We start from the raw sequence: 16525 nt of genomic DNA, 5'->3' as shown, positions 1-16525 counted from the left end.
TTTTGGGATTTGTATGTCATTCCTTGTGATTTGGGAGGACATTTTTGCAATTTTTTTAATACGAGTAATTGTTATAGTCCTTTTGAAAACTTAACGTTTCAGCTAATATCCCATTTTTATTTATTATTCTTACATTTTTTTTTTGTAATATCTAGATATTTTCAACATCTCCCATAAATGAATATTTGTTACGATTTTTAATGTTTAATTAATATTTTCTCTATCTGAACAAACTTAATTAAATACGCGACATTTCTTTATCTTTTGTGAGCTACCATTTGATTAAGAAAACCTACTACTATAAGACCACTCTTAACCATGACGGTCCGTCATGGAATCACTAATTGCCACATCAGCGTCACATCATCACCTTCTTCTCATCACTAACCAACCACTAAATGCTAACAACCATGACATACCCATCACACGCTTCCCCACACCCACTAAATTAATTAATTATTTACGGGTACAAGTAATAAAGAAAAATGTACAACAAAAAACTGCATGACATCCGTGATCCAAATTATCATACAACGACATTTTGCAGCACGGATCTTCAAACACAGACCAAGGGCTAAATGCTAATATCGGCGTGCTCCTCTCAGAGGCTCAAGCACGGTTCATTCACGGAACCGTTACTAGTAGTCTAAGAAAGTTGCTTTTTAACTAGAGAAACATTTGATTATTTTTTTAGGTAAATTATCAGTATACAGTATACAGTATTATCATATCATATATCATATATCATATAAATTATATAAAAAAACCAGTAAAGAGTTTGATATATGGTATCGTATCATATCATATCATATAAAGATCTAGTAGTACTCGCCAACTTTTTCTTTGACTACAAGTTGATGTTTTTTGAAGTCAAGTGTGATAGCCTTCTATGCCATAACTATTTAAGTTCAATTGCGAATTGAGAGTAATGACACGTTTTAATGTCTTCATATGCAAAAGTTAAGTGTAAGGGATATGCATATCTTTCTCTTTTGCTAGTAATAAAGGTTTCCCTTTGTGATCAAAGATAATGCCTGCTCTGAAATTGAAGTAGATTAAATTTCATTCCAACAACATATGCATTCGCAACTCTGCTAAAAGCTGCACTAATTAAGACATACTTCTTGCCTCCTATTCTATGTCTTGAACAACCATTATTCAAATATCATGTTATAGATAAAAGTGTCTTTTAAGAACACGCTTATATAGTTATATGTGAGTCCTTTGGTTGACAAGAAGTCTTCCCAGGTGATATAACTTTACCATGTTTTGCAGGTTCAGTCATACTAAGTCTTCCCAGGTAATATAACTTTACCATGTTTTGCAGGTTCAGTCATACTCACTTTTGATATTATGGGTATTTAACAAGTATTCTTACACACGGGCGGAAATCCGAACCCGATCAACGGTACCTGGGAACACATCCATTCGGGCAGTGTTCCGAGTAGTGGTCCGTGAACGAATCTGGTAAAACCTCCCTATAGGGTCAATATATACCATGGTGTTCAATTGGTTTAAAGAAAATCATGTCATCCCTAAAGATCGAACTCATGACCTCTCACTATCCCATGACTTAAAAGTCCAAGGACATGGGGAACCATTGGGCTATGCCCGCAAGTTCTAACAAGTATTCTTCATACTTGCAATATTTTTATTTTTATTGTCAATAATATTTCTTACAATATGCAACCCTATTATTTTTGATAATTATGGATTTGATTGTGTGACGGTTTAGTGCAGAAAGGGGTATGGCTGGGATCTGTTTTTGCTCTCCGATATTCGTGCAGACTCGGTTCGCGATCTGGTAATTCAGCGAGGGTGGCTTATTAATCAATCTATGAACTTCGACTCGGTAGGAAGCTCGAGTGAGTTGATTCTAAGGAGTCTGCAGAGGAAGAATGTGTGTGAGAGAAAGTACAATGCTCATAAAGTGTTAATTATAAGCATGTACTAGAGTTTGTACTTTAATAGCCAAGTCCAACTACAAACTTCTGATAAAAAATCAAAACGATAACTGACACTTTTTACCAAGCTAATGTAGTCCTGGTGTGCAAATCCAACTACAAACTTTTTTCAGTCCAAGGTTCAACTTATTGTTCATGTTATTATCAGAAGCGTAAATTCAATCAAAACCGAAACATTCTAACATTTTTTCCCCTAGACTATCACGTTTCCGAATAATATAAAGGACTTTGCTAAAGGTGTCAATGGGTCAAAAGAGTTAAACAAGACAGAAAGTAACCTCAAGAATTGTTCTATAAAATAAAACAAACTTAACAAATTATCTATCTATCTATTTATAGAGTAAAAATAGAGCTTAAAACAACCCTTACAGTTACGATTCTTGCTGAAAACTACCAGTTACAACCTGAACCCGCACTAAACGCCTTACCCCTACACTCTACAAGCTTTGCTTCAGCTAATTAAACTTTAAACAGATAGATAGACTCAAACTACAAGTCAATTATCTTTTCAAAATACGAGAATTATATGTTCCAGCATGATTAAAAAGCCAAGAGTTTTCACTTTTCAACTTTGTCTTGCAAATTAAGATGAAAATCCTAAATATGTTAGAAGTATCTCAGAATCTGCTTTAAAGATAAATGAGAATAATAATTAAAGATTCATGAGAGGTGGTGTTGTTTGAAGCCGAAAACCCCAACTTGGATCAGGTCATCTAGCTAACCTGCGAGCATTAAAGTAATAATGTTGAAAATGATAGCAGAAATGAATTTTAAAATTCGATATGAAGCTAAGAGGGAAAAAATAAGTTGAAATATAAGAAAAATGCTTTATCAGCCTCACAAAGCGAGTACATTACTCATTTGCCCTGGATCAGAATATATAAGCCTTGTAGACAACCCACCTTCAACCAAAATTATATATACTCAGCCTAACCACTACTCATAGAGATTTAATAGCGCATAGTTGTGAGATTACGAGGTTCAAATAAACAATCCAAAGTTGATTATTTCTCATAGTAATTAGATATGGCAATTAATACCCATATATGGTTAGATGTATCAGTATGGGATATGATTTGCCTCTAGCTAATCGAATGGAAAAACTTAAAAATTAAAAATATAAAATAAGAAGTTTAATCCAGGTCAAAAGTCGGGTATAAAAAATGCACGAAACCTAGTAAATATCATTTGTTTATTAATTAAATATCGTAACTACAAATTTATCATCAGCTTCGAGTATTAACTATATTTAATTAAAAGTTTATAAATTAATAGATTATACAAGAATGACTTGTTGGCGCCCTGATTAGACCTGATTCATTCTGACTCCATACCTAACCAACCCATTTGGTCACCTCTAAAAGTAACTCTTAGTTAGAGTTAAATTTGATAACAAGAAGGACTCGCAATTATAATCATATAAATAAATAACTGAATCTATCCCGGTTAATAGCAAGTAAAAACTGCTAGCCAAAATCCTATCTGCAACTACCTTGCATGACTTAAACCTCAACAACAACGCATTATTTTTTTAAAATAAAAAACATGTCAATAATAAATTTTAACGTTTAGTAGAAGTTACCTTATATTCTAATGGCAACTCCTTCTACATCATGTTAACATGCCCTGACATCGTTGTGCAAGAAGGGCACAAGGAACCGATTCCATCATGAGTTCCAGAATGTCCCGGCTGGAGATGAAATTGATTTTTACACCACACACAGACAGCTGTCATCTGATTTCTTCCAGAAGGATTTACCCAAAACGGGGAACTGAATTGTTGCTGCATTTGTGGATGGTATGAGAACATTCTGGAATCCCCTTGCTGTTGAAGCGAATTATGTTGAGATCTACCAGTTAGAAAACTGAATTCCACAGGTTCGGGTCTACCGGATCTCAGACCACTCGCAGCAAATCCTTCATTATACCTTTCAGCAAGTCTAAACTGTCCATCTCCAGCCTGTTGAAATACTTATAATCAATCAAGTTCTTAACAAGCATGGCAATTTTGACCCATTTACTTATTAACGGGTCAAATTTTGCCTAATGTGTTTTTTCTGAAATTACTAGATTATTTGATTGAAAAAGATAATATTGAGGTGTTGTTTGTTTCTAAGATGTTTTTGTCTGAAGATATGCGGACCATGTTTGTAGAGAAGATGTGGATTAAAGGTGTGTATGTTGAATAGTGAAGACTATTTTTTATGTTCAAAATAACTTAAACCTGTCTGCAGCACTTAGAAGCATAGTTCTAAGTCTGCGAACTTAATAAAGCATTATTTTACCTTATTTCTTCACAAAAACTAACAGTTTGCAGTGAACGCCTGCGGACGCGTAGACATAAGACATAATAAGATCTGGAGACTGAAAAACAAACAACACCTAAAACTTGTCTCATTTTCAACTAAGTTTTAATTTAAAAATTCTCTATACACAATTGGGGTGTCAGCTATGGTCCATTAGCATGTTCTTTATAAGTATATCATATAGTTTGGAAGTCGGGAACTAATACCTTATCTGACATTATATTGAAAGAGTGAAAAGAGCTATGTGACGGGATCTGTGCATGTGAAGAGTTGGATAAACCGCTCTGCAATTGACTTACATCGCCCGTTCTCCACATACCACTAGGCACAACTTCTTCATGAGCTTGGCTAATATTGCCTCCAAAATCAGTAGTAAACTTACTCCCTGAACTTTTAAATTCATTTGATTTAGTCCCCACCCATGCATTATGAAAATTACTTGTTTTAACATTACCAGAAAGATCAAATAATCCACCAGCTGAACCTCTTCCGACTTTGAGATCATCAACCATACTATTGTTAACCATACTTAAATTAGTGTGAACATCAAAAGCTTCCTCCATCTTTGATGAAACATGATGGTTACCAAAGGCAAGACTTAACTCATTACTGTTAAGATCTCTGTCTTCATCAAATTTGAGTCCATCTAACGGGGTCGAATACATCTTATTTTCGAAAATATCATCAGAAAAATGATTAAGCAATCCCCTTTCAGAGCTTTCCTCCTTGCATTCCTCCATTGTATTATCATACAAGCAAGAGACATCATCTTGGAACTCAAATCCTTGCTCGTTTTCAGATGGAACAAGTGAACAAAATTCAAGATTGCTTTTTGTATTAAAGCCCAAAACATCATCTGATTCATTGTGCTTTGCTACATTGTTCCTAAACATATTGAAGTCATCTAATTTAGCCTCTTGTTTATTTGAAGGTTGCTCGCTACCAGATGGAAGTAAGCTGCTTTCAGAAGTTATCTGCTCCAAAGTAGAAAATGGAATATCACCAGCATGATTTTTATTTAACTCATTATCTTCCTGAAAAGTGTTCACACCTTCAATGCCTGATGCGACAAAGCTTCCAAAAGCATTTGTCCCCATATCAAATTGTCCATCATGTCTAGATGTGTCTGAACCAGAAGAGAGTTTATTATTAATACTATTATTATTATTATAAGTGTCATGTGCAAGCCTACCAACTGATATTAGGTTTTCACTATTGACAGCTTTAGAAGAATCGGTTGACTTGGTGGAAAGCTTCTTGACCACCTCCACACTATCCTTATCGATCCCAAATCGATCAAGAAAAAACCCAGATGATGACTCACCACAAGCTTTCTCCTTTTCAGATGTTAAACCATCTGACGTGTCATTTATGTCCATATCCAGATTTGGTACAAAAGCCCTTTCATTAAAAATGCTTGATTTTGTAACAAGCCCAGTCTCAGAAACTGCAGGATCGTTCACTCTAACAACACTAGTGGTGTGAATCTCTTCATTCTCAAATTGAGAAAGAAGTTCGTTTTCTGAACTTACACCCTTATCGAGATTCAAGTCTGACTTATTGTCAGAACAATAAACATAAAATTTATCAGTAGATGTCTCAGGCTCTTTATTGCATTCATCGATAGAAAACGGGACTTCATCATCTAAAAGTTCCGATGGAGAAATAGCATCTTCAAGAGGTTGTTGGTCTGTTTTAGAAACGTCATCATTCATGTCACACAATGCTTCAACAAAACTATTTGCACCTAGGTCAATATCCACATCCTGCTTATTATGAGACTCAATGTTAAGATCATGAACAATCTCAAGCTTATTGGATTCGTTAACAGAATTTAGTTTGTCATCAGAATGTGCATCAACAGTTTCAAAAACCACATTATCTTTATCCGGAGACGAAATTACTGACTCCTTGTTACTATCTTCAGTCATTGGAACAGGATCGCAAACGACAACTGTGGATGGAGCTATTGTGAATTGTTCTTTTTTCTCCATTTCATCTTTCAAATTGCACTCAACATAGTCACTTTCAATATCATTTTCTACTTCTACCTCCATTGGATCCAAGGTGGCTAGCCCCTCGCAGTTATTAGCTTCGTGTACAGCTGGCGGTGATAGTTGTGATTGTGATGAGCATGATGACTGTGATGGTGATGGTGATGGTGATGCTGATGATGAAAATAAATTGTCAACGGGGGCATCTGTTTTGGTATCTTCTTGTAGAACAAGATCCTCAGCCTGTAATAAGCCACAATATAAAGGAAAGTAATTGAAAAAATATGTATGAGAAGAATAAATATAATAAACCAACTTACATTTGCAGAAGATCCTTTTAAGGAAATATCCTCAGAAGTTTTAACGTCCACGTGATTTTTCTGATCCAAGTTTGTGTCTCCAATAACAGACATCAAGTATGTAGATATATCCTTGCATGACTCGAACTGCCGACCACTAGGACTGGTTAACATCAAGTTAAGTACGTTGTGTAAGAATAATGAAGTCATAACATTCAGAATGTTAAAAGCAATATAACTATAAATGAGATAAAACAGCATACTACAAGAGACTTTAGGGAACCAAGAATAGGTACGGTTAGTGCAGCACGTCCACTTCGCATAGTAAGATGAGTGTTCATAAACACGGTGATCTTATGTTCGAAGGACAATGATCAACCTTTCTCATCTGAAGGACAATTATGAACCCATCCGTTTGTGAAATGGAATAAAATAGTAACAGTGGAAAAGCTAGAAATATCTAGGTTATAGCTCATGAAAAACAAACTAAGCTTGAGAAAAATAAGGTTTACCAATGGTTTCTAAAATAAAATAGCAAATTAAACCTGCTGGAGTTGTGGAAACAACGTAGCATTGTCTGTGTTAACAATAGACTTGTGATGAAATATCATGTGCGCAAGCTTCTACTATACAGGTGGGCTTACAACTTTTCATCCTCTAAAAAAGGTTAATAATTCTGTAGTGACTGTGGTAGAATTTGCTTTATTTACTTATCATGCATGCAGCCTAAATGGTATAATGAAATGACAGTTTATGTGGCAAAAGATAAAGTAGTTTGTGAGGTTGAAGATGAAGCAGTTTGTGCCTATATATAATAATATGCAAGCTCATAAGTTCAAATGAAGATTCATGTACATTGCCACCAGATAAGGCTAAAGAAACGCACAACACTACATATATCTTGGTTATACTCCTTTGCTCCATGACAGAACTCATGGTTATGGGGATAACATATACTCCGTAAAAAGTAGGAGAACAAATCGATCCAAATTTACATTCTTACCTTTTGCCACAAAATTCTAAAAACCACAAGACATCATTCTACTACAAGTCATCTAATGTATATTCTAAGTATCTACAAAAAAGTTGCTCTGGTTACAATTATCTATTCTCCTCCAAAGTCATGCTTCCATACGCAAACTATGCACTTTATAGTATGCCATATAAATTCAAAAATTCTATGGAGTATATATTTTTATTGGATCATCAACAAAGAATAAATTAATTTCCGTTCTGCAATAATACCTAAGCATCAAAGGCCATCATCATATCAATCAACAAATGATAATATGGCAGCATAAAACTTAACAGAAAGGTCAGAATTCACACCTTAAATAACGACGAACAAACAACCAAACACGGCCCTCTTTCTTCTTAATGCAAAGACTCAACTTCCATCCTTGCGGCAAAACATCACCAAACTCACTTGCCTCCACAACCCTCCTTTTTCTCCTCCTACTCCCCCACTGACCATTCAAACCTCTCAAAAACTCTAACAACTCATCCTCCGTATTCATCCCCTCCGTCCTACGCATAATCTCCGGCCCAAACGGATTCTCTAATTCTGCAAGTGCAGCCAGATTCACCACCACACCTTTATGATTCACATTTCCTCTATCTCTCTCATTATCATACACAATCTCCTTCTTAAGTGTATAAGTACGAAGCCTCTTATTCGGAGGCCGAATAAACACAACATTCTCATGCTTCCTAGGCCGTCCTCGTTTCCGCTTCATACCTAGGGTTTCAGAATTCAAAAATTCAGCCACAGCTGAATTACTATTAACATGATTACCGTTTTTATCATCTTCAAATTGATCAATATCATGAAACTTAGGGTTTGATTTACACAGCTCTTTCAACATCCGTATAATCTGCTTATTTTCCGCTTGTTCAGGATCATTGATGTTGCTGGAAGCGTGAGTGTGTGACACACGAAGGTGAGGTGTACGGCGGTGGACGGAGGCGGAGGCAAGACGGAAACGAGAGTAGGTTTGTTTACGGCTCCCGGCGGATTCATTGAAAACGGCGTAGTTGATATTGGGGATAACGACGTCGTTTTGAAGATTAAAAGCGGAATCGGAAGATTGAGAGAGTGTGTAGAGCTCGGATTGGGAAAGAAGACTGAGATCAACGACGGGAACGGCGTGAGATGGACGGTCGGTGGTGTCGTCGACGTTTGTTGTCATAGCCGAAAATTGAGCAGACTGATGGGACCAGGGAGATGCAAAGCGTAGGAGACGTTAAATAAAATTAAAATAAAACATTTTTGTTTGTTTTTTTTTTTTTGGGGCGAAAAAAAAAAACGAAAACTTATATTAAAATGAAAACGTTTTCGAAAATAAAACGTTTTCAATTGAAGGATACAAGAAGGAAACCGATGAGGCACATGCCTAGAACAATCTATAATGAGCCTCAATTACACAATAACAAAACAATCGTACAAACAAATCCAAACGGACTAAACACTAACAAGGAACTTACCCGACCGCGGATGGTGACATTAAATTGAGTTGTCTATTAAAGTGTACCAAACTTTTATTTTTTAAGTTAAGTTGTCTATTAAATTGTACCATACTTTCACTTTAAAGTTGAATAGTCTATTCAATTGTACTACACATTCGCTTTAAAGTTAGTTGTCTATTTAATTGTACCACATTTTCACTTTAAAGTTGAATTTGAACTTTTATGTATAAATATATGCAAATATATGTTTCTTATGTCTTCAATATCATCTCTTAACTAAAATTTTCATCATTACGTATTATTACATAATAGATTCACAAAAAGAAGTTAAGGTGTTTTAGTGACAAACTAGTTTACGAACCCTCGCTTCGCGCCGGGGGTTCGGTTTTCAATGTATTATAGTGTGTTTAGTTTGTAAAATTATTTCGTGGCTAACGATGATGTCGTTGAAGCGCAACTCGAATCGAACTAAAAGGTATAATTCGTGAAAGATTTAAATGTTATTTTAAATTAACAATATATGTGCTATGTGCATCTCCGCGTTTCGCTATGGAATTGTCGACTTTTAAAAATTTAACGCAAAATCAACGTGTATGAAAAGTACCTCAAATATTTAGCGTTTTTTAAAAAGATTCCATTTTGCGTATAGTTAGTGACATTGTGTTCCTAAAATTATTTCGAGTTTAACGATGGTGTCGGAAAAATTTAACTCGTTGCGAGCGAGAAGATATGACCCGTTGAATATTTGGGTCGAGTTTAGTTAAGATTTTTTATGAAAATAGTTATTTGGCACTCTCCTGTTTGGGGGGCAGTTTTAATTTTTGAACAAAGTTTGGGGTTTTTTTGGAAAAAGGAAAAAAAAGGTGAAACAAAAAAAAATAATAAAAAAATAAAAAAGGTGAAAGGACGAAAAATATTATATAATATTATTATAGTTATAATAACGGGGAGGCGAGTCGGGTCGGGTCGGGGTAAGGGGGTAGGGTTTGGGGGTGTTTTGTATTTTCTAGAGGGTGTGGGGTTTTTTTTAGGAAAATTGGGGAGGGGCCAATTCGTATTTTGGATAAAGTTTGGGGTCCTTAGTGTGAGATTGAGATAGTCGAAAATAGTAGTATTGGTGAGGGGCCGATTCGTACGTTGGATAAAATTTGGGGGACTTAGTGTGAGATTGAGATAGTTCAAATGAAATAGTACTATTCATTTGAACTATCTCAATTAGATTTTTTTTTTTTTTTTTTTTTTGAAAGGCAAATTCACAACACTCATTAACACGAATATTTACAATCACGTATATGTCTCAGGTGGGACTTGAACTCTCAACATCTTAATTAGAGGGCAAACACGATACCGCTGGACCAAAGGCCCTTTGGTGAACTATCTCAATTAGATATAAGGAATAATACGAGTAGACATGGTGTTAGCTTTAACGTTAATACCACCTACAAAAAGTTTGTTACATACGTTCGAATAAACTTTGATCTTAAAATACATCTTGATTATACTTTGCTTGCAAACTACCATAGTTCGATTATTCGGAAGAGATCACTAATTACGTGGTTTCATCCTTTATAGACATAACATGTAATTCCTTTGAAAGACCAGTGAGGTATTTGTTCTTGAACCTTCTATATCTCAACGAACAAATGACAAACATTTTTAATACACATCATACTCTACCTTAACATCGTAACTAACCACACATTTTTTCCAAGCTCCTTGATATCCTAACCAACCTCACAACTTTATGTTCTAGCTCCACAATATCTTAACCAACTGCACAATTTTTCCCTTCACCTCCTCAATATCCTAAAGTTCATAACCATTAGCACAACTTTTTTCTTTCAGCTCTTCAATATTATCATCCATATCCATCTAATGTTCATAGAAATATTTGATAACCAATATATTCAACAAAAGGTGTACTCAATAGCTAATAATCAATGGCGGAACTACTTGAAGACCAACGAGGGTCATGGCTACTCCAACAATCGGGAGTAGTAGTGTGATATCAATACTATTTGAGGGTTAAAATATACATTTGTATACAATATACAATTGGCCATCTCAAAAAAATTAGAGTTACTTTTCATAAACTCAACCGTCTAAAACTTCATCTCATCTTCTACTTTTCCACACAACGCAAGGAAATATCTTTGATTACGATTAATAGAACAATCTCAAATAGACCAAGATCTTATTTCAGGTCATTTCTTGGTGAACATGATATGTCATAATCTCTTTGGTCCCTTCATTTATGTGCCAGAATAAAGAAAGATTTGTTAGGAAAGTGGAAGTAATGCTGACTATTACATTTTTCACACAAAGACTTCGATAACTTATCGGCTGCCTTGCTTGAGGAAGAGTTCCATTAAAATGGTGACGAACCGGAATAACGTCGGATCTTGTTTAATCACTTTTGAGAACCCAAGAAGCCAAGTTTCTTCTCATCTTCTATGCGTTAGTAATGCGTTAGTAAGACTAAAATACATGGGATAAATTGGTTATACACACCCCCTAAATGTTGAACTATATTTTTATGTATGCTTCAAAGATTTAAAGATCAGATTCTTGTTAGTAATTTTTAACAATTTAATTATCTTTATTATGATTATGATTTATTAATAAGCTTCTTCTCATCTTATATGAATTAGGAATTCACAATCCACAATATTTCAGTTGTCGGTTGACGTATCTTTCACACGATGTAAATACAAAGTACGAGTATAAGATCCATAGTAATAGCTGAATTTCATGTTAATCACTTGTCCAATCGCCAAAACAAAAGTTTAAATTAAGATTCCAAAATTTCCACTCTCCATGAGATATGTTATATACTTATATCTCATAGTTTCTTTGTAGTGTTTTTTGGCCGGTTTGCTATATCTCATATGGTTTAAATTAAGCTTTTGCTCGGTTTGTTGCAAGTGTTTTTTGGTTTGGCGGGTGAGGCTCGGTGATAAATAGTTTTCTTGCTAGTTTCTTTGTAGCTTTCTATGTACGAGTCTCGTCCCGTCCCATCCCACATGTTGTACTTCCCAGTTTATGAGAGTACGAGCTGTTAACCATAAAATCCTACTATTGATTCTACGATCTCGGGTCTATACTTACCAATGTTACATAATGTAGTAGTGTACTCGAATTCAACACAAAATTTGTAGTAGATCAACTAAAAAGTACTAGACGTCGTATTACGAGTGGTCTACTCATTAACCACCATTATTGAGGATTTTAGCAGACACAGATCAAGCTAAACACATATGAATTCAAATACCAGATACAAATACAAAACCTTACAAATTAGAACCATAAATTTGCATTTCAAAGCTCATTAAATATGAAGTTTTATACATACCTTTAGTACAACATCTCATCAGAAATCACTTAATATCCAGTTCTTGTTTATCTGCAAATTCATAAAACTTCTCATTAAACAAAACTTGTGGATCTTTATGAATCAAAATCCCATCTTCCCCATAACCATCCTTCAAAAACACAACCCAATTCATCTCTGTTCCCGCCAAATAAAAACTCCTCGGCTGCTTCAATAACATCGAATAAGTATGTTTCGTAAGACTCAACTCCTCTTTAAACTCAACAATATGATGAATCGAGGCTCTTTTCTCCAAAGTTAAACTCAAAAACTCGTGAATAACCCCGACCCGATACTTCTCAGCTTCCAAAGTCCAAAGATCCAAACTCGCCCCATCAGAATACGGCGAAACAAGAGGAAGTGTATTCAATAAATTCATCTTCCGTTCATCGTTTTCATCTAAATCCAACAACTTCCCATGTTTCACCTTAAACTGAAACGCTTTCTTAGCTCGTTCTTCATCAACCATAAACTCCTGTTCCAACGAACTAATCGCAAGCTTTTGATCCCAATTCACAAGCTCGAGAATCCTCTTCCCGTCCCCTTCAACCACCGTATTAAAATACTCCGGATAGTTCCTCACACGATCACGAAAATCTTCCGGGATCCCAAATAAGGACCGGCAATGATAAATTTTACTTAACGGAATCCGTTTATTCGCAGACATCATCAACAACTTCCTAACTACATTAATCCTCTCCTTCTCCATTTGATCCCAAATCATTTTCTCTTCTTCCAAAAACGCGTCCATAAAATCCGTAAATCCGAACCATATCTTATCGTCCGAGTGACGATACGTTTCAAAAACTAACGGGTGGCGTTGGATGAATTTAAGTACTTTTCGGCCGCGCGGAAACCCTAATTCGCGGTAGAGTTTTCCGGCATCGTCAAGACGGAGGACTTGTTGCGGTTGTTTGGATAAGTAATCTTTTGTTTTGACAACGAATCGATAGTGATTATCTCGATGTAGTATTTTTTCGAAGTGCGAAATGCGCTCGGATTCGTGTTGGACGTGTTTGGTTCGAGCTGATTCTTTCTTTTTGCGTTTTTTTCTTTGTGATTTGGGGGTTTTGGTAATTAAGAATGAAGTTGAGTATGTACGGATTATGAGGTTAGGGTTAGTGACGGCGGAGGTCAGTAACGGTGATTGTTTAATTTTCACGGCAGCGGTGACGGCGGAGAACAGGCGCCAAAACGGCATTGACAATGGTACTGATTTATTTAATATAATAAAATAAAATGACAGATAAATGTAAAAATCGAATAAATTGTTTGTGAAAAAATTTGGTAACGACTACAATAGGAAGGAACTTACCGGATAATGTGATAACGGCAGCGAATTGAAGGAGTAAAATCACCGGGAAATGTTTAGGGTTTAGGTAACACGAAATGTTCATAGAACTTTGGGTTTAATTGTGTTATTCTAAAAAGTTGTTCCTGCTCCGGATCGAACCGGAGCCCTATTATGTGAAGGTGATCAACCAATTTTAATTTCATGGGCTATGAGTCTATGACAATGTTTAGCCCGTACAATGCACGTATATAAAAAAATCAATAGAAAAGATTAGTAGTTAAGATAAATCACATTCATTCATTGAGCTCGTGTGATATATGACTAATAAAATAAAATTAGTTATGATTTATATAAAATATATTAGTATCATTTAAGTTAAAAATTTAAGTACAAATGTAAATAAATTTAAAATAAGTAGTAAAATTAACACACTAAATGTCTGTTTCGTTATGAATTATAAGACTTGGGTTCGTTTGATTACTTTTTAACCGAAAAGTTCAGTGTTGATGGGCTCAATTCCTGATTATGGCCCAATTCCTGAAAACATGCAGTTTGCGGCTGATGGGCTCTCGGCTGTTGGGCCTGATCAATTGTCTGGGCCAAATATTTCCGGTATGGCTGATATTGGACTGGCTGCTACTCGGGGACCTACTGTTTCTATTAGTAGCAGTCATGTTGCTACTGTATCTATCTCAGATTCGCTTGCCAGCTTAGTATGTCAATATCCATTTAAACTATCTAACTCTCAAGTTTGTGAGCTTGAATCACAATTTAGTGAGGAGGAAATTTGGGACGCTATAAAAGGTTGTGTAAGTACTAAAGCTCCAGACCCGGATGGTTTTAATATGAGATTTTTTTTAAAAAAAAAAATTGGGCAATTATTCGTGAAGATTTGATCGAGGCAATTCATAATTTTTGGCGAACATGGGTTATCTCACCGGGATGCAATTCCTCTTTCATCACGTTAATTCCAAAAGTTGCTAATCCGGTGAGTTTAAACGAGTATAGGCCAATTAGCCTTATTGGGAGTTTCTATAAAATCATTACTAAGTTGCTCTCCAACCGAATTAAAAAGGTAATTCCTAATCTTGTCGGTTACGAGCAAAGCGCATTTATAAAAGGTAGAAATATTATCGATTGTGTTCTAGTTGCAAACGAATCCCTTCACTACTTGAAGAGCCATCACATGAGGAGTATGGTGAAATGTCCCGTTCTTATTGATTAAAAACGTTCCATATTAATTGATTTCGTTGCGAGGTTTTGACCTCTATATGAGACGTTTTTCAAAGACTGCATTCATTTTTAAAACAAACCATAACCTTTATTTCATAAATAAAGGTTTAAAAAGCTTTACGTAGATTATCAAATAATGATAATCTAAAATATCCTGTTTACACACGACCATTACATAATGGTTTACAATACAAATATGTTACATCGAAATCAGTTTCTTGAATGCAGTTTTTACACAATATCATACAAACATGGACTTCAAATCTTGTCCTTATTTTAGTATGCAACAGCGGAAGCTCTTAGTATTCACCTGAGAATAAACATGCTTTAAACGTCAACAAAAATGTTGGTGAGTTATAGGTTTAACCTATATATATCAAATCGTAACAATAGACCACAAGATTTCATATTTCAATACACATCCCATACATAGAGATAAAAATCATTCATATGGTGAACACCTGGTAACCGACATTAACAAGATGCATATATAAGAATATCCCCATCATTCCGGGACACCCTTCGGATATGATATAAATTTTGAAGTACTAAAGCATCCGGTACTTTGGATGGGGTTTGTTAGGCCCAATAGATCTATCTTTAGGATTCGCGTCAATTAGGGTGTCTGTTCCCTAATTCTTAGATTACCAGACTTAATAAAAAGGGGCATATTCGATTTCGATAATTCAACCATAGAATGTAGTTTCACGTACTTGTGTCTATTTTGTAAATCATTTATAAAACCTGCATGTATTCTCATCCCAAAAATATTAGATTTTAAAAGTGGGACTATAACTCACTTTCACAGATTTTTACTTCGTCGGGAAGTAAGACTTGGCCACTGGTTGATTCACGAACCTATAACAATATATACATATATATCAAAGTATGTTCAAAATATATTTACAACACTTTTAATATATTTTGATGTTTTAAGTTTATTAAGTCAGCTGTCCTCGTTAGTAACCTACAACTAGTTGTCCACAGTTAAATGTACAGAAATAAATCGATAAATATTATCTTGAATCAATCCATGACCCAGTGTATACGTATCTCAGTATTGATCACAACTCAAACTATATATATTTTGGAATCAACCTCAACCCTGTATAGCTAACTCCAACATTCACATATAGAGTGTCTATGGTTGTTCCGAAATATATATAGATGTGTCGACATGATAGGTCGAAACATTGTATACGTGTCTATGGTATCTCAAGATTACATAATATACAATACAAGTTGATTAAGTTATGGTTGTAATAGATTTGTTACCAATTTTCACGTAGCTAAAATGAGAAAAATTATCCAATCATGTTTTACCCATAACTTCTTCATTTTAAATCCGTTTTGAGTGAATCAAATTGCTATGGTTTCATATTGAACTCTATTTTATGAATCTAAACAGAAAAAGTATAGGTTTGTAGTCGGAAAAATAAGTTACAAGTCATTTTTGTAAAGGTAGTCATTTCAGTCGAAAGAACGACGTCTAGATGACCATTTTAGAAAACATACTTCCACTTTGAGTTTAACCATAATTTTTGGATATAGTTTCATGTTCATAATAAAAATCATTTTCCCAGAATAACAACTTTTAAA

At 35.0% G+C, this 16525-nt stretch overlaps 2 protein-coding genes across 3 annotated transcripts; both read right to left on the bottom strand.

The window, feature by feature from the left end:
- Nucleotides 1–2245: 2245 nt before the first annotated feature.
- On the bottom strand, nucleotides 2246–8758 carry LOC139872118 (uncharacterized). 2 transcript variants are annotated; one of them, XM_071859935.1, is made up of 5 exons: nucleotides 7893–8758; nucleotides 6585–6726; nucleotides 4477–6507; nucleotides 3547–3924; nucleotides 2246–2686 (listed from the first exon to the last, which is right to left on the bottom strand). In XM_071859935.1, the coding sequence occupies exons 1-4, from the start codon at nucleotides 8750–8752 to the stop codon at nucleotides 3571–3573; spliced, it is 3387 nt and encodes a 1128-aa protein (XP_071716036.1). In that variant the 5' UTR covers nucleotides 8753–8758; the 3' UTR covers nucleotides 2246–2686; nucleotides 3547–3570. The 2 variants fall into 2 exon arrangements, with proteins under 2 accessions (XP_071716036.1, XP_071716037.1); XM_071859936.1 differs by lacking the exon at nucleotides 2246–2686 and having other exon boundaries at nucleotides 3721–3935.
- Nucleotides 8759–12217: 3459 nt separating this feature from the next.
- On the bottom strand, nucleotides 12218–13720 carry LOC139873296 (protein WHAT'S THIS FACTOR 1 homolog, chloroplastic). The gene has a single exon (XM_071861230.1). It carries the CDS (start codon nucleotides 13598–13600, stop codon nucleotides 12407–12409), a length of 1194 nt encoding a protein of 397 aa, XP_071717331.1. The 5' UTR covers nucleotides 13601–13720; the 3' UTR covers nucleotides 12218–12406.
- Between the last annotated feature and the right edge of the window lie 2805 nt (nucleotides 13721–16525).

The sequence above is a fragment of the Rutidosis leptorrhynchoides genome, chromosome 10, assembly GCF_046630445.1.
Source record: "Rutidosis leptorrhynchoides isolate AG116_Rl617_1_P2 chromosome 10, CSIRO_AGI_Rlap_v1, whole genome shotgun sequence".
NCBI lineage: Eukaryota > Viridiplantae > Streptophyta > Magnoliopsida > Asterales > Asteraceae > Rutidosis > Rutidosis leptorrhynchoides.
Note: the sequence above shows the minus strand (reverse complement) of the source record. Positions and strands in the feature narration are given on the sequence as shown.

Coding starts and splice junctions, on each gene's coding strand:
- LOC139872118 (XM_071859935.1), bottom strand. CDS start 8,752: ATGACAACAAACGTCGACGACACCACCGACCGTCCATCTCACGCCGTT. Junction 6,508..6,584: donor TAAAAGGATCTTCTGCAAAT/GTAAGTTGGTTT, acceptor GGCTTATTACAG/GCTGAGGATCTTGTTCTACA. Junction 3,925..4,476: donor TCAATATAATGTCAGATAAG/GTATTAGTTCCC, acceptor GTATTTCAACAG/GCTGGAGATGGACAGTTTAG.
- LOC139873296 (XM_071861230.1), bottom strand. CDS start 13,600: ATGCCGTTTTGGCGCCTGTTCTCCGCCGTCACCGCTGCCGTGAAAATT.